The sequence below is a fragment of the Equus quagga genome, chromosome 13, assembly GCF_021613505.1.
Source record: "Equus quagga isolate Etosha38 chromosome 13, UCLA_HA_Equagga_1.0, whole genome shotgun sequence".
Lineage (NCBI taxonomy): Eukaryota > Metazoa > Chordata > Mammalia > Perissodactyla > Equidae > Equus > Equus quagga.
Window position 1 is genome coordinate 87,789,975 of NC_060279.1, and position 17,471 is coordinate 87,807,445.

Genomic DNA, 17,471 nt, shown 5'->3' on the forward strand with positions numbered 1-17,471 from the left:
GGCCACGGGGCCGGCCCCAGTTAATACCTTTGATGAAAAGAAGAATAATAAGAAGTTTTCACATATCGAGGTATGTGGGTTAAATCTATTCAGCTTAAAACTTGTTTTTCCCAGAGCAGCCTGACTATGGCCCACCAAACCTGCATCCTCCACCTGCTTCAAATATTTTCTCAAAACGAAGAATGCCCTCTTTACAGAGATGGATGAATGTCTCTTTTTCCCTGATGCTGATGCCAGGACTTCTTTGAAGATAAGCTTTTCTTCCCAGAGAACCAAGGTCAAGCTGACCTGCTGTGTATGTGCTAAACTGTGGCAAACATCGCCTCGTGACTGGAAAAAATTGTGTTCCTGTCGTGCGTGATGTATGTTCTTTGTTCTCAAACGTCTATAACCGTGCTGGAAACCACGCTTCCCCACAGTGCTTTCTTGTCTGAGAAAGAGACCGCTTCTGGGCTAGCCCTCACATCAGGCCCGATAAATATCGCTCTATCTTTCTCTTCTGTAGATTGATTATTGATTATTTGCATCAACCCCTTCTACAAGCTGGGAAAATTTAAAATATTATAGTTGCCATTAAACAAATGCAAGATTTGCATCTTGAGAACATTCTCTGTTCTGCGTCAAAGAAGGATACCCACCCTGCTTAGATAATCGTACTCATTGATCCTCAGAGAATCACATGATATCTGGTTTTGGTTTACAGTTTATAAAGAGCCTTCATCTTTGCTCTCTCCCTCAATCATGATGACACCCCTTTGAGACAGGGGCATTACCCTCATTTTAATAGGTGGGGAAATCGAGGCTCAGAGACAGAAAGTCACTTGCCCACACTTATCCTGGGAAGAAGTGGTGGCATCTGGACACCAGTGCAAGTGCTTTGTCCTTTCCATATACTGCACCTGCCACGCCTCTTGCTGAGATGTCCTCCATTCAGCAATCCACCAGGAGGCCAGTATGGGGTCTTGACCAAGAGCTCTGGCTCTGGGGTCAGACTGCCTGGCATTGAATCTTACTAATTGTGTGGGCATGTTTGGAGCCTTTCTCCGCCTCAGTTTGCTCAGTTGTATAATAGAGATAATATCTGCATAAAGGAACTCTTGGAAAATTGCAACTCAAAATCTTGTTTTTCTTTCTCTTCTTTCTTCTTCTCCTGCTCCTCCTCCTTTGAGACGATTTGCTGTGGAGTGATCTTCATCTGGGAAACAGACTGACTTAGACTGTCACCAGGAGAGCTCCATACCACAAAGCTTGGGCCATTTCATTCACAACTGGGGATTGTCTTTTTTTTTTTTAATTGAGTTCATAACAGTTCACATCAATGTGAAATTTCACTTGTACATTATTTCTTGTCTGTCACGACATAGGTGCTTCCCTTTCACCCCCTGTGCCCACCCCCACCCCCTTCCCCTGGTACCACTGAACTGTTTCCTTTGTCCATGTGCTTGTTTATATTCCACACATGAGTGAAATCATCTGGTGTTTGTCTTTCTCAGACTGGCTTATTTTGCTTAGCATAATTCCCTCCGGGTCCTCCCCATGTTGTTGCAAATGGGATGATTTTTGTCTTTTTTCTGGCTGAGTAGTATTCCATTATATATATATACACACACCACAGCTTCTTTATCCAATCATCAGCCAATGGGCACTTGGGTTGTTTCCATGTCTTGGCTATTGTGAATAGCACTGCAATGAACGTAGCGCTGCATATGTTACTTTGGATTGTTGATTTCAAATTGCCCAGCTGGGAATTTTTATAAGCTATGACTAGTAAAAGGAATAAAATTATGAGCTGCTCTATGTCATGAGAAGTTTTACATGTCAACTTCTTTGTAATATTTATGTTGGAGGAAAGTCAGAACCTGCCTCTTGGTGCCTCTAATGAGAAGAAAAGTTGTGCTTGGACATAGGGCCTGTCAGTCATCTCAGACACAAAGAGAGGCTACCTGGTCACCTCATCTCAGGAGCAAGCAGTGGCTAGGCTGCGTCCATGGAGCTGGCCACCATTGAGCTTTTTTTTCTGCCTTTCTGAGATGATGACGGGGGTGGGGGTGGGTGTGGTGGGTTGATGTCTTTACTCCTTAAAAGGATAAACACAATTAGATAAAGAAGTGATGTCAGTAAGTGACTAAGAAGCCAGTGCAGGAAATGGCTCATTATTATTGACTATTATCTTAAGTAGACAAATTAAGAGGTTTCCTTGAGGGCCAGCCTGGTGGCTAGTGGTTAAATTCATGCTCTCAGCTTCCGCCGCCCAGGGTTTGTGGGTTCAGATGCCAGCTGCAGACCTACACACCGCTCATCACGCCATGCTGAGGCAGCGTCCCACATACAAAATAGAGCAAGATGGACACAGATGTCAGCTCAGCGACAGTCTTCCTCAGAGACACAAAAAAAGAGGTTCTGTTGAACTCTTCTGGACTAACATCTGTCTCTCTTAAAGTTCTGAACCTTTTCCTGCAGCCTTATTAAAAGAACCAGCTAAATAGGGCCTGGCAAGATGAAGGGAGATTTCCCCACTGTTTGGCCAAAATTGCCCTTAAGGCTTTTTGTGAATATTAAGGGGGATGATATGAGCATTAAATGACAGGGCCTGGGTTAGGGGCTCAATATGCCTTAGTCAGTGTTATAAACATTTTCACAAACAAACAGCTCTGGAACTCGAGAGGGTTTAGCTGAAGGGGGTGTTATCTGTGACCACGCTCTATTCTCACGCTCAGACATGATGGATGCCTCAGCACCCGGCCAGACACCTCTGCACGTTCTTGGAAAATGTGAACATGTCCACTACTGACTTTTTCCTCTCAGTCTGAGTCATCACCTTTTAAAATGATACCCCTTCCCTTCGCACCCTTCCCCTGCTCTGTAGCATCTTGATCCTGTTGACTCTGACTTAGGTCAGAGACGGGGTCTTCACGTCTCAGTTCCTCCACGGAGCAAACCACGCGCCCCGGGTGCCGGCCTGCTGTTCTCAGTCCTTTCAAGAGCGCCCCATCAGGCGGGATTGCAAAAAAGAGGGGAAAGCTTCGGTTTTAGAGTCAGACAGCCACGGGCGGGACTCCTAATTCTGCTGGTTTCCCCTGGGTGGCTTTAGGTAAGTTACTTCACCTCTCTGAGTCTCAGACATCTTCACAATGGAGATGCTCTTTACTAGACATATCGGCTCCCAATGTGATCCTGGTGGGTGCTCTTTATCTTATACTGCCACTTAGGGACGATCTCTGACCTGAGAAAACCCTACCTGACCTGCTTTACCCGTTTTTTTCCCCAGCTCTTCCTGTCTTCCAATTGTGTAATTTATCACTTTTTTTTTTAATGCAAAAGCCAGCATCTTTTCCAGGCTCCTTCGGTTTCTGCCTGACAAGTAGGAACCGTCCCCCGAGAAAGCTTTCTGTGAAGCAGTCAGAAGTGAGCTCTGGGGAAGGAGGAGGTGGGGCAGGAGAAGGGACATGTCCCGCCCTGAGACATAGACTCTCACCCTTTCTGTTCACCAGCTGGCTGACTCAGAGCGCGCTGTCAGTTGGTATTCTTTCCATTTTGCAAATGTGCCCCTTCTGTGCCTCCACGTGTTTGCTCTTTCTTGGATTTGTGGGTCCAAGGCCGCCTTCACCCCCACCCTCTGTGTGGTCTCCCTGCCTTGGGGGTCCTCCCCTTGGGAACCTCCCATCTAGTCGCATAGCTAGTCATTTTTGACTTGGCTACTCTTTTCCCTACTCTTTTTCCTTCTTTCTTTCTTTCTTTTTTTTTTTTGAGGAAGATTAGCCCTGAGCTAACATCTGTCACCAATCCTCTTTTTGCTGAGGAATACTGGCCCTGAGCTAACATCCATGCCCATCTTCCTCCACTTTATATATGGGACACCTGTCACAGCATGGCTTGACAAGCAATGCCATGTCCGCACCTGGGATCTGAATCGGCGAACCCCGGGCCGCCGAAGCAGAACGTGCTCACTTAACCGCTGCGCCACCGGGCCAGCCCCTGCCTTGGCTACTCTTGAACTCTTTCTGGACTTCTGCTTCTGTTTCCTCTTCTGTAGAAAGAAGTGGGTGAGTTTCCTTTAGGTTAGGATTCCGCAGACTTTTCCTGTGAAGCCCAGGTGCTAAATATCTGAGGCTTTGCAGGCCGGTGACTCAACCCTGTATGAAATGAGCCACAGACGGTAGGTGCATAAAGGATGGGCACGGCTGGGCTCCAACACAACTTTATTTACAGACACCGACATTTGAATCTCGTATCCTTTCCACGAGTCACAAAGCAGTCTTCTGCTTTTGATTCCCCTCCCCTGCCCCCAAGTATTTCAAATGTAAAAAGTTTTTTAGTTCACGGGTAGTACGAAAATAGGCATGGGGCCAGGCTTGACCCTGACCCGTGAGGTTAGCTTGCTGACCGCACAGATGACTGCTTAAACATCTTTAAAGGCCCTCACACCTTTGAGAAGCTGTGAGATTGTGAGTAATCGGCTAGGGTGGTACCTCGGTAGGTCAGAGGAAGAGCTTTTCCTTGCTTCTCAGAAGAGTGCATTCGGAGAAGGCCACTCTAGAGAGACTCATCGAGCTGTGCCAGATGCTCAGGTCTGGGATGGGATGAACCATCCTTGGAGGGATTTTTTAAAAAGAAAGCGAGAGCTTTGGCACTCTTTCCCTCATCCTTATCGCCCTGCCTTTCTCCCTAGCCCGGATGTGAGCCCCAGTTCCTCAGTGGAACTTGACTTCCGCATACTCCCAGCGGGTGTCTTTGGGCACCCGGGGCTCCCACGGTCTGAAGCCTGGGAAGCTGAGGGCAGCATAGTGGGGCTCCTTTTGGTCGTTCTCCGATTCTGGAGCTTGAGTGGCTGATTTGGGTCCTGGACCACCGTGGGAAACAAAACGCAGCTCCTTCTGCTTCTTCCTGGGCTCCGGGCAGTGAGCATCTGGAGGTGGGGGCCGGGAAGGACTGCTTGGTTTGTCCTTGCGATTCCGAGCCTAAGGGGAAAACATCCTTCCTTCCTTCATTCATTCAACAGACACTTGAGCACCTACCGTGCGCCAGACACTGACTGAGGACCTGGGGTTACGTTAGGGAGGAAAAGTCTGCTCTCGCTGAGCTTGCCTCCCATCTTGGAGCAGAACAAACAATAAAGAAATGTCTGTCACTAAGGCACCCAGTCTGTGGTTTTTGCTATGCCAGCCCTTGCAAACTTACACAGGTGGATGTGCGCAGCCACTACCATCAAGATACAGAGCTGGTCCATCACCACAAAGATCTCCCTCTTGCTATCCCTTTATGGTCCCTCTTATCACCTCCCGTCCCTCACCCTCACTACGGATCTGTGCTCCATCTCTACGGTTTTATCAATGTGCAGTTACATACGTGCTGTCACGCACAAGAGACCACCACAAGATTGGCCCTGAGATTAGCCCTGAGGTAACAGCTGCCAATCCTCCTCTTTTTGCTGAGGAAGACTGGCCCTAACATCCATGCCCATCTTCCTCTATACTTGGGACGCCTACCACAGCATGGCGTGCCAAGTAGTGCCATGTCCCCACCTGGGATCTGAACCGGTGAACCCCAGGCCGCTGCAGCAGCACGTGTGCGCTTAACTGCTGCACCACTGGGCTGGCCCCGCTCTTTGGTTTTTTTTGAAGATTGGCACCTGAGCTAACAACTGTTGCCAATCCTCTTTTTTTTTTTTTTTTGGCTTTTTTCTCCTCAAATGCCCCCAGCACATAGTTGTGAATTTATAGTTGTAGGTCCTTCTAGTTGTGGTACGTGGGATGCTGCCTCAAGATGGCCTGACGAGCAGGGCCATGTCAGTGCCCAGGATCTGAACCAGCAAAACCCTGGGCCGTGGGAAGCGGAGCTCGCGAACTTAACCACTTGGCCACGGGGCTGGCCCCTGCCTGTTTGGGTTTTGAAAGGATATTATGTACAGAGCAGTAGACTGGGGCAGGGAGTGGGGTGTGGGGGGTGGTGGTGAGCGGAAGCAGAGAGGACACACAGCAGGTGGCGAGGGCGTGCGGGGGGAGAGATGTCAGTGCATGGACCGGGGAGGTGGGGCGAGAAGTGGTTTGGCTGTACCGTAGAGGAGATTTGCTCATGGGTTGATTGTGGGGTGATAGAGAAGAGAGGAGGGAAAGATGGCTGCAGGGCTTTGGCTTGAGCAGCTGGGCGGACATAGTGCTATTTGCCGAGATGGGGAGGATGGAGAAGCATGACTGATGTAGTTAGCCATGGGTTTGGTTAGACATCCAAATGGAGATGCTGCCTAGACAGCTGCATATGAGTCTCCAGTTCAGGGGTGAGTCTGGGACATGTAAATTTTGGAGTCGTCAGCGTACAGATGTTCTCTTCTGAAAATATCCAGCATTTACCGAACGCTTACTAGGTCCCAGGTACGATTCTAAAAGTTTTACTGGTACCGTATGAGCATATTGAACACCTAGAATGATCCTAGTTAGTAGGTACCACTATTGTCCCTATCTTAAAGAAGTTGAGGCACAGAAAAGTTCCATGACTTGTCCAAGAACACGTAGCAACAAAAGCAGGATTGAACCCAGGCAGGATGACTTCAGAGCATCCCGTCTCGATCATTAGACGTCCTGCCTCTCAAGGATGTTAATCATTAGTATATCAGTTATTGATGGTGGTAATAATGGAACAGCTGCTACCTATGGAGCCAGCGGACGCGTTCTAACCCTCAAACCAACTCTCAAAAGGAAGCGGAGGAAGAAACGGAGGCTCGAAGGGAGTGAGCGATTTCGCAGAGGTCTCGAGAGTCAGGATCTGAATCCCACGCCCAAGCTTCTTCCACCTGGACGTCCCTCGGGCGAAGGTTGGGACAGGGAAGGGGAGGAGCGCGTGCAGGAATCGGAGATGGGGCGCAGGATTTAGGGGAGGGGAAGAAAGGGCAGCACATCCCATCCGGGCCACTCACCAGGGCAGCAGCGTTAGGGACCACATTGATGTAATCCAGGATGGTGCTCCTCCGCGAGGCCCTGAACCTGCGAGCCTCCGCCTGGGTTGGAGCCTCTGCCGGGGTCTGAGCCTCTGCCTGGGGCCGAGTCCCTGCCGGGGTCCATTTCCTCCTCAGAGTCTTCACCCTGAGGAAACCAGCCCACCTTGGTGTGTAACCCGGCACCAGCCCAGTTCCCGGGGCCCAGACCCCATCGCTCTCCTGCTCTGAACTCACATGATGGGGATGACGCACAGGAAAAGGAGGGCCGTGACGCCAATTCCCAGAAATACTCCATGGGAGAATGCTTTGGAGATGAGCCCCTTCTTATCTGCACGAGGAAACCGTCAGACGTCTCTGAGCCCGTCCCATCAACGTGGGTCTTCATGCCCACCCGTGCTAGACCCTCAGGCTTCCAGCTCTCATTCCAGGTGCCTGACCTGCAATTCTTTTCCAAGTACTTCTTGGAAACCCTGCTGCACCCCAGGCCCAGGGGTCAGGCCTTCCAATGTGGATTTCCCCCTATACATCCCCAGCTCCTGCTCTGACCACAGGACCCTGTTTCCTGCCCCACTCAGCCCCCGCCCTCCAGGGGGCATGCAGTTGGCCCCTTGACCTGGCAGCAGCAGGACAGTGGCTCTCTGGGCCCCGTGGACGTTCGTGGCCTCGCAACTGACTCTGAGGCCAGAGCTGAGCCCCTTGCTGAGACTCAGGGAGCTGTTGGCCCAGGGCCCAGAGGAGCTGGAGGTGATGATGAAGGAGGCGTTGCTGCTGTTCCCCTCCAGCAGACGCTCCCCCAGCCGCCAGCGCAGGGAGGGGGCCGGCTGGGCTCGGGATGAGCAGCCACAGTGCAGACCCTCGTCCTCCCAGGAGCAGGAAGGTCTGAGCAGCTGTGGCGGGTCTGTGGGGAGGGATGAGAAGGTCAGCGGTGCTGCTCCCCTCCCCAGGACTCAGGTGCTGCCCCCCACCACCCCACCTCACTCACAGTGCACACAGAGGCTCAGAGAGAAGTGCTGGGAGCCCAGCTGGTTCTGAGCTCGGCAGGTGAATTCGCCTTCATGCTCCATTTGGATCTGAGGCAGCTCCAGGACCCCAGGGTCTGAGGACTGGGAGGGGCTCAGAGTCTGTCCCCCCCAGGCCCAGCTCAGCCCAGCTGGGGGGTTGCTATGGGTGACACAGAGCAGACGCAGGCTTTGGCCCACCAGGACCGGGAGGGACGTGCCATTCCCGAAGCTTTCTAGGACTAGGGGAGGGAAGAGGCAGGACAGATGCACAGCTGAGGGCACAGGGACCCACTGGCATGCTGACATTCCAGATGCCTGGGCCCCCATTGTGGCACCCAGAGGCCCTGACTCTCTGTCCCCTTTTCCTACCTGTCCTGTTTGCGTAGGAGACCAGCACTCTCAGGTTCTCTGGGGCATCTGCAACAGAGACAGAGCATGGGGTCTCAACCGGCCGGAGGCTTCACTCGGGCAGAAGGAACCATCCCTGGCGATGATGGGGGGCGGGGCAGGGAGGGGATACTGAGGTCCCCACTGAGTGACACAAACCTCTCAAGAGAACAGATGGGGAAGAAAGGCTGGTCCCTGTGGCGTTGTGATTTATAAGAAAAACATATATTTGGTCTTCGTCCCTGGTGCAGAGTTCTAAAACACTTGGAATTTTCTAAGTGATAAAAGCCATAAAGATGTCTTTTTTTTTTTTTTAAAGATTGGCACCTGAGCTGACAACTGTCACCAATATTTTTTCTTTTCTTTTTTTATTCTTCTCCCCAAAGTTCCCCAGTACATAGTTGTAAATTCTAGTTGTGAGTGCCTCTGGTTGTGCTATGTGGGACACCGCCTCAGCGTGGTCCTGTGCCCAGGATCCCAACCAGTGAAAGCCTGGGCCACTGAAGCAGAGCGTGCGAACTTGACCACTCAGCCACGGGGCCGGCCCCATGGTGTCTTGATATTCATAATAAACCCCTTTCAACTACACCTGAGTTTATATTAATGAGGCAACTTTTGGAGGTCAGGTAAGGATGGGGGCTGGTTGCCAGGGGAACCAACCACATAATTAGAGGACTGGAACCTTCACTCCTACCCCCTTTACCTCTAGGGAGGGGAGAGGGGCTTGAATCAATCATGAACGGCCAATGATTTAATCAATCCTGCCTAGGTAAGGAATCCTCCATAAAAACCCAAAGGATGGGGTTTGGAGAGCTTCCGGGTTGGTGAACACGGAGGGATTCGGTGAGAGTGGCTTGCCTGGAAAGGGCACATAAGCTCTGTGCCCTTTCCCCATACCTCGCCCTGTGCATCATCCAGCTGTTCCCCAGTTACATCTTTTTTTTTTTTTTTTTGAGGAAGATTAGCCCTGAGCTAACATCTGTTGTCAATCCTCCTCTTTTTGCTGAGGAAGACTGGCCCTGAGCTCACATCCGTGCCCATCTTCCTCTACTTTATATGTGGGATGCCTACCACAGCATGGCTTGCTGAGCGGTGCCATGTCCACACTCGGGATCCGAACCGGTGAACCCCGAGCTGCCGAAGCAGAACTTGTGAACTTAACCGCTGCGCCACCAGTTATATCTTTTTATAATAAACTGCTGATCTAGAAAGTAAAATGTTTCTCTGAGTTCTGTGAGCTGCTGTAGCAATAAATTGCACCTGAGGAGAGAGTCATGGGAACCTCCGATCTATAGCCAATGGGTCAGAAGCAGAGGCGACAACCTGGACTTGAGATTGGTGTCTGGAGTGGGGGAGGGTTGCAGTCCTGTGGGACTGAGCCCTTGCCCCGTGGGATCGGATGCAATCTCAAGGTAGATAGCATCAGAATTGAGTTGAATTGTAGGGCACCCAGCTGGTGTCACAGAGAATTGCTTGGTGGTATGGGAAAAAAAACAACCCATGTTGGAATTGGAATTTGAATCCTTAGTCCCATAGGGCTGGGGTTCAAGGTCCCTTTAGAGCTCTGGGACCCCACCTCAAGCCCCTGCGTCCTCACCCTTCTCCCCTCCCAGAATCCAAGCACCTGTCGGTCCCACTCACACTGCACAGAGAGGTGCAGGCTGCGGCTCTGGGAGCCCAGCCCGTTCTCCGCTCGGCAGCTGTAGCGCCCGGCATCCTCAGGCTTCACCCTGGGCATCACCAGCTCCAGCGTTCTGGAGCCTGAGGGGTGGGACCAAGAAAGGACTTGGTCGTCCCGGGCCCAGCTCAGTGTGGCGGGGGGCTCGCTGTCAGCAGCACACAGCAGCCGCAGGAACTGGCCTTTCTGGGCTTCCAGATACAGGGTATTTCCTTGGGGCTTCAGGGCTGTGAGGGGAGAGAGAGAGAGCACAAGAGAAGTGCTGCAGGGAGGAACACCGCTTCCCTTGGCCTCCTGACACCTTTTCATCCCCCAAAGAGGACCGGCCTGGCCCTGCCCCAGTAGGCTCTCAGTACCTGATGCGTTGGCCTGGGAAATGCTGATAACCAGGTTTCTGGGGGCATCTGCAATGAGATTATGAGCTGACATTGGGGAGGAGCGTTGGGTCCCCGCAGCTGGAGAGAACCCCGGGGAAGAAAAAATGTGTGACTACCCTTGGAGAAGACAAGTGACAAATGAGTGCCAAAGACACACTTGTGCATGGAGGACCAGTTGGCATCCCCACTCTGCTCCCCGGCCTGAGGCGGGGTCCCAGGACTCCACACCTCCCTCTCTCTGGCCCCGCTGAGAGCTGCCCACTGCCCAGCTGCATCTTTCCCCTTCTCCCGCCTGCCCCACCTGCCTGCAGACCCTGACAGCCCTCGGCCAGACTCACAGGCCACATTCAGTCGGACGGTTCTCTCTGCACTCACACCCTTTCGGGAGAAGTCCACTCGACAGGTGAGGTCAGTGTTGTGGTCCTGGGGTCTCGGTGTGAGGGTGAGCACTGAGAAGCGGGAGGTTCTTGGACTGGTCTCTTGGGAGGAGAGGGCAGCCCCCTTCCAGGAGAAAGTAGGGACTAGGCATTCCTCAGAGGCTGGGTTAAACACACAGATGAGTGCCACCTGACGCCCTGGCTCCAGGGTCTTGGGGACGTAGACATCTGGCTTCTGTGTCAGGGCTGGGACAGAGAAAGGGTATGACCCTAGCCCCAGGGGGTGACCGATGGTCCATGCCCCACAGCCCCTGCCCAGTATTAGACACAGGGGGTGGGGAGGGAGGAGAGGTCCCACCCCATTCCACCTGGAGCCAGTTCCATACCTGTCACTTCCAGATAGAATTTGTTTTGCAAAAAATTGAATTGCACATAAATGCCTCTCTCTATCCGAAAGAAGTATGCCGCGCTGTCCTCTCTCTGTGCATCTCTGATGACCAGGGAGCAGTCCTGGTTCTGGGGACTGCCCACGAGCTGGAATCGGCCCTGGGTCCTCGTTTTCACCTGTCGATTCTGGTCGTTTGTGGCCACAGGAGAACCAGTGCCCGAGTGGGTCCTCTCTTCGAACCAGTAGCCGTGAGCTGGAGTAGAGTCAGTCCAGCCAAATTGGGGGTAGGAGACGCTGCAGGGCACAGACACACACAGGCCCTCCTGCACCGTCACCAACTCCTGCACTTGCAGGTGGAATCCTGGAGCCTGAGCCCGAGACCCTAAGGCGAGACAGAGACTCAATCTGTGTCCCCAGACCCGGCCTCCACCCGGGCCCCTCCTGGCCCTGGGCCCACTCACCGTCCCACAGCCAGGCTAAGAGCAGCGACAGGAGCATCTCTGCGTTAGGAGGCACTTGGCCCGGCCCCGAGACAGGCTCCTTCAGCAGATGCTGTTCAGGGGCAGAAGGAGAAGCCACGGCGGGCGGGCGGAAGCTGAGCCCCGGAGCACCGATGCATGAAGTGAGCTTCTGATTGGAGTCCCACTGGAGGTCCTCTCCTCTTCTCGTATCTCCTCACCCCTATCTCGCCCACTTGGGCTCTCAGTCTTTCCTGGAGGCCCGGCCTGTGTTTGGGCTCACTCAGCTGGACCCTCCCCAGGCACCTCTGGGGAGGGAGCGGAAGGAGTGTGTCTAGCCCTGGGGCCTGGCTGTGGCGCCGGTGGAGGGCAGGGGCAACCCCCGCTGGGCCTGGGTCACTGAGGAAGCAGAAGTGAAAGTCCCCAGTGAGGCCTTCTTACAGGGGCCCCCGGTGATGGTGGTGGGTGCAGGGGAGGGAGGGGGCAGGGCTGGTCTTGCCAGATAAGATGCAAGATGCCCAGTTAAAGCTGACCTTCAGATAAACAATGAAGAAGTTTTTCAGTAGAAGTATATCCCAAAGATTGCACAGGACATACTTATACTGAAAAAGTGAATCGTTCTTTGTATCTGAAGTTCAAATTTAACTGGACACCTTGCATTTTTATCTGCTAGATCTGGCAACCCTAGGCCTCGTCTCATCCGACCCCTTCATCCTCCCTGGTGGGCTCTCTGACCTCCGTCCCCCAGGAACACCCACCCCCAAGACCTTTGTCCACTTCCCAAGTTCCCCTTCTTTTTCTGCCGCCACACTGTGGGACACACTCACTTGTAACACCCATTGTGAGAAGAGCACCTGCACCCAGAGGTGAGGGGGATGTGGAGTGAGGGGGATAGACTCCCCCAGACGTTGCCCCCCTCGGCTTGAAATGACTCTGTTTTGGACACATAGAGACACTGTGGTCTTCCATTTGACCTCCATGTCCTGGGACCTCGTGTGTGGCAGGCGCCATCCTGCATACGGGGGACACGCAGGGAAGTCAGACACAGTGTCTGACCTCAAGGGGACCCAGTTTGTTAAAGGGAGATCCTTAGCAATGGAAAAGCACTGGCAATGTGCTCGTAGACGCCCCTCCCCCCATGCTGCCACAGGTGTTCATTATGGTCCGGGGGGAGAGGGAGCGTCACTTCTTCCTGGTGAAGTCAGGGAAGTCTCCTGGAGGAGGTAACGCCAGCTGCCCCTGTCCTCACGTCCACTGTGTTCGCTTGTTCTGGCTGCCACGACAAAGCGCCACAGATCGGGGGCCTTCAACAACAGAGATGTGTTTCCTCACATTTCTGGAGGCTGAAAATCCAAGATGGAGGTGTCAGCTGGGTTGCTTCCCTCTGATGCCTCTCTCCCCTTGGCTTGTAGATGACTGTCTCCTCCCCGTGTCCTCACATGGTCTTCCCTGTGTGTTTGTGTCTGTGTTATAATCTCCTCTTCTTATGAGGACACCAATCCTATTGGATTAGGCCCCATCCTATGACCTCATTTTAACTAAATTACCTCTTTAAAGACCCTTCCTCCAAAAATAGTCACATTCTGAGGTATTGGGGGTTAAGACTTCAAAATAGGAATTTTGAGGGGAGAAGACACCATTCAGTCCATAACATACCCCTTCCTCTTCATTCTGATCCCTGGATCCCCACCTCCCAACCTGGGCTTCCTACAAGGGCACTGGGTTCCCGTCTCCTAGGGGAGTCCTTGAGTCAGAGACATCACCCCCTCCACTCTGCTGAGCTCACAGAGGAGAGGGAGGGGTGGAAGTCTGCGTCCTGCTGGGGGCTTGCCTTGAATGCGCTGAGAACTGAGCACCCCCCAGCTTAGGCCCAGCTCCACTGTGCCTTTGAACATTTCCACCCCTCTGTGGGACCCATTGGGGTGGGAGCCAGGAGAATGGCAACATCTCGGTCCTTCCGTGGGTCTGTCCACACCACTCTTCCCTGTTGCCCCCTCCGCTGGAGAAGGGAGGAAGGACCCTCTGCCATCCTGGGGCTGAAAGGTGCCAAGCCTGACTCCCTGGGGCTCTCCAGGCTCACCTGGAGGCCCCACAACCCCTCATAAGAATGTGGGCCACCCTCAGGGTTAGAGATCCCTTTGAAACTGTAGGGGAGGAAGAACGATTCCTCTACCTTCTAGGTCCTTCTGGCTGATCTAAGAATTAAATTGACATGAGACAGAGTAACAGGAGAAAGTCAAACAAAGTTTATTTTTTTAATTAAATTAATTTTTAAAAATTTTTTAGATTGGCACCTGAGCTAACATCTTTTGACAATCTTTTTTTTCTTTTCCTTCTCCCCAAAACTCCCCAAGTACATAGTTGTATATTCTAGTTGTAGGTCCTTCTGGCTTTGCTATGTGGGACGCCACCTTAGCGTGGCTTGATGAGCAATGCCATGTCCACCCCCAGGATCCGATCTGGTGAAACTCTGGGCCGCTGAAACAGAGCATGTGAACTCAACCACTCGGCCATGGGGCTGGCCCCTAAACAAAGTTTAATAACACTTATACAGGGGAGAAACCCAGGAAATCTGAGTAACTCACCAAACTGGCCAAAGCCACCACCTTAAATACCATCTTCAGTTAAAGACAAAGGAGGATGTTGGGGGTAGGGGTTTGGGACTTCAAAGGGGAGGAAGGCAATTTACATGGAGATGGAAAAGCAAATATTTGGTAAACAAATGTTTGCTGGGGCATCTAACTTTGATAAAAATGGGCCTTGCCGGGTGCCTTCCTGTCTGACCACCTAGAGTTCTCTATGGTGATAGTTCCTTCCTGGGACGGGCTTTCTATCTTAAATTCTTTTAGGCAGTTAGAGGAAAGGCCAAAGTTTCCTCTGGAGTTTTTTAGTTCTTAAAAATAATCAAGCCAGGGGCCAGCCTGGTGGCACAGTGGTTAAGTTCGCACATTCTGCTTTGGTGGCATGGGGTTCACCAGTTTGGATCCCGGGTGTGGACATGGCACTACTTGGCAAGCCATGCTGTGGCAGGAGTCCCACATATAAAGTAGAGGAAGATGGGCACGGATGTCAGCTCAGGGCCAGTCTCCCTCAGCAGAGGAAGGATTGGCAGAAGTTAGCTCGCGGCTAATCTTCCTCAAAAAACAACAAAAAAATCAACCAATGGGACACATTTTGGGGTGGTGAATTCTGATGTTACCACACAAAATGGGGTTCTCTTGCCCAATGTGCATAAATAGCCAATTAATTACTGCATCATCTTTTGGGAAGAGATCAGCTTTATTCTGCGAGATTGACCTGCTTGTGCTCTCACACCTGTCTCTCCGATTCAGGATTTGGGGAAAATTTAAGAGATTAGGGAGAACAGGCTGGCACACAGAAATGCTGGTGGGACATGCTTTTTTTTTTAAGGAAGATTAGCCCTGAGCTAATTGCTGCCAATCCTCCTCTTTTTGCTCAGGAAAACTGGCCCTGACCTAACATCTGAGCCCATCTTCCTCCACTTTATATGTGGGATGCCTGCCACAGCATGGCTTGCCACGTGGTGCCGTGTCTGCACCTGGGATCCGAACTGGTGAACCCCGGGCCACCGAAGTGGAACATGCACACTTAACCCGCTGCACCACCGGGCCGGCCCCTCAGTCACCCATTCTGATACGTGCTCAACACAAGGTTGACATAAGGGAAGCCATATTACGGAAAAGAAACCATATGGTAACTTTAAATAACCTCTGATTAACTAATCCATGCATGCTCTGTAGATTTTATGGACTCTCCCAGCTGTCCTAAGTTGACAACTTTGTTCTTTTGAGTTCCTTAGGAATGTGATGACCCCCAGGCAGAGTCTATGCTAGTAGCCATCATCAATGACAACTGAAAGATCAGGGTATAGGCCGTTGCTCTGGTCTGTGATGCATATCCAGCAAAACAAAAGACTGTCAGGAACTGAGACCAGATGTCTGCCCCCACCTGGAGATCTGATGGAGGCCCCACTGGGATTAGGTCTATTTTTCAGGGACTGTTAAAATTTGGGTTGTCTATACTTCCTATCCTTCTGGTCAGATAGTTGATTATAAAATGTGCCTTTAGATGTTGTTCCAAAACTGTTGAGCAAGGTACAAAATTCTGATAATGCTAAATGTCAACCTGAAGTCAGGAACAAGAGAGTATTTCCAAATCACTGCTAAACAGTTTCATTCCTCTAACCCAGATCTAAGCCCGAATTCAGCAGGAAGTAGCTAGATTGGTCATTGCCCTGAATCCCTCAAGAATGAGGAATGACCAAGCAATAAGGGGATTGAAACTGGAAAACAGTTAGACATTGATGGTCAAGCAGCTAGGAATTAAAGCTTTTGTTCCTTTTTGCAATTACTGATTGTAGCTTTTAGCTGTTTAACCACCCATTGTTAACTGTACTGTTTAGGCAATATGTTATCTGACTCCCACTAGGTTTCTACAGATAACATCTCCCTGGAGCCTGGATTACAATGGTAATGGGTGTGTGAGCTGTTTTTCAGGAATTAGAACCCCTTGTCCACTTCAGGCCAGTTGAGACCACCAACTCATCAACTGGGCCTGTGCAATCGTCCAATAGGTGACTTTTTGACATCAAGAGGCTAAAAATTTCACCCTCAGATCATGCTAACACCACCATTTTATGAACATGTGTCCTACGAAGACCCATGAAGTTTGACTACGCTTGCACAGATCATCAATTACCTCACCTCTCCTCACGTCTAATCATCTATCTCCACATTTCAGACCATTTTGCCCCCCAACCTCATAAATATCCCTGAGCCCTCATTTTTGAAGAAGTGGATTTGAGACTCATGCTCTTGCTTCCTCACATGGCTGCCTTGTGACTAAAATCCTCTCTCTTCTGCAATCTTGTCGTCTCGGTGTTTAGCTTTCTGGGTGGTGGGAAAAACAAACCTGGGACGGTAACAATTCCTTCTTGAAATGCTTCAGTCTGGCTTCCATGTCACCTAGAACTGCTACCTTCCTCACATCCTGGGGCACCATCCACTTATTCTTTGTGAAGGTGCCTGTACTTAATGTACAGAGGACACCACACTTCCTCGCTTTTCCCATGATCTTTCTAGACATACTTCCTCATCTCCCTTCATGGCTCTTCCTCTGACTCCTAAATCTTGGAATGCATCGGGACCACTTTTCCTCAATGTCCTATTTCATCCATGACTTTAAAAATACATGCTGCCTGTGATATTTGGGTTTATAATAAATATTTATTTTGGTCTTTGTCCATGGTTCCTGGCTCACATTTCCCCAAATTCTTGAGATTTCCTGAGCAATAATGATACTGACCCTCTTAATCTCAAGTGTGTGTGCCTGATGCATAGGAAACCAAACACTGAGACATTGGTGCTTAGAAATGGAGAAAGATTTATTTGAATAGGCCAAAACGAGTAGGTGGGAGCCTGGGTTCACTCATATCCACCTCCCCAGGAACAGAAAGCAAGGGGGTTTTATAGAGCTAAGGGGCGTGGCAGGAGGAGCTTCAGGGAAACAAAGGGGTCGCTTCCAATATGCCCCTGGGCAATCTGACTTCTGGGCTTCAACAGCTGCTGAGGGCCATTCCAACCTCTTCAAAGGCACTCTCTTTATTCTGCAAAACAAGCTCCCAAATTCTCAACACCCCTGAGTCACCCCTCAAGTTAAACAGGAAAAACAGCAAATTGGTTTAATATCTACGCTACCCCTAGGTACCAGGCTTCAATAAGAGCAATGGGAACATCTTTTGTTATAGTATTTGGTCTCTTGTCCTCAGTTCCTGAAATCACTTCAGAACCATAAAGGTGAAATGGATGCTTTGTTATTCACAACAAGCACCTTTCCACCACAACTGCGTTTATG

The 17,471-nt window shown here is 51.1% G+C and overlaps 1 protein-coding gene across 1 annotated transcript; it reads right to left on the bottom strand.

The window, feature by feature from the left end:
- Window positions 1-4,219: 4,219 nt before the first annotated feature.
- On the bottom strand, window positions 4,220-11,759 carry SIGLEC10 (sialic acid binding Ig like lectin 10). The gene is made up of 11 exons (XM_046682786.1): window positions 11,601-11,759; window positions 11,138-11,521; window positions 10,713-10,997; window positions 10,354-10,401; window positions 9,961-10,224; window positions 8,302-8,349; window positions 7,914-8,171; window positions 7,545-7,829; window positions 7,166-7,259; window positions 6,911-7,076; window positions 4,220-4,958 (listed from the first exon to the last, which is right to left on the bottom strand). The coding sequence occupies exons 1-11, from the start codon at window positions 11,635-11,637 to the stop codon at window positions 4,692-4,694; spliced, it is 2,136 nt and encodes a 711-aa protein (XP_046538742.1). The 5' UTR covers window positions 11,638-11,759; the 3' UTR covers window positions 4,220-4,691.
- Window positions 11,760-17,471: the final 5,712 nt, after the last annotated feature.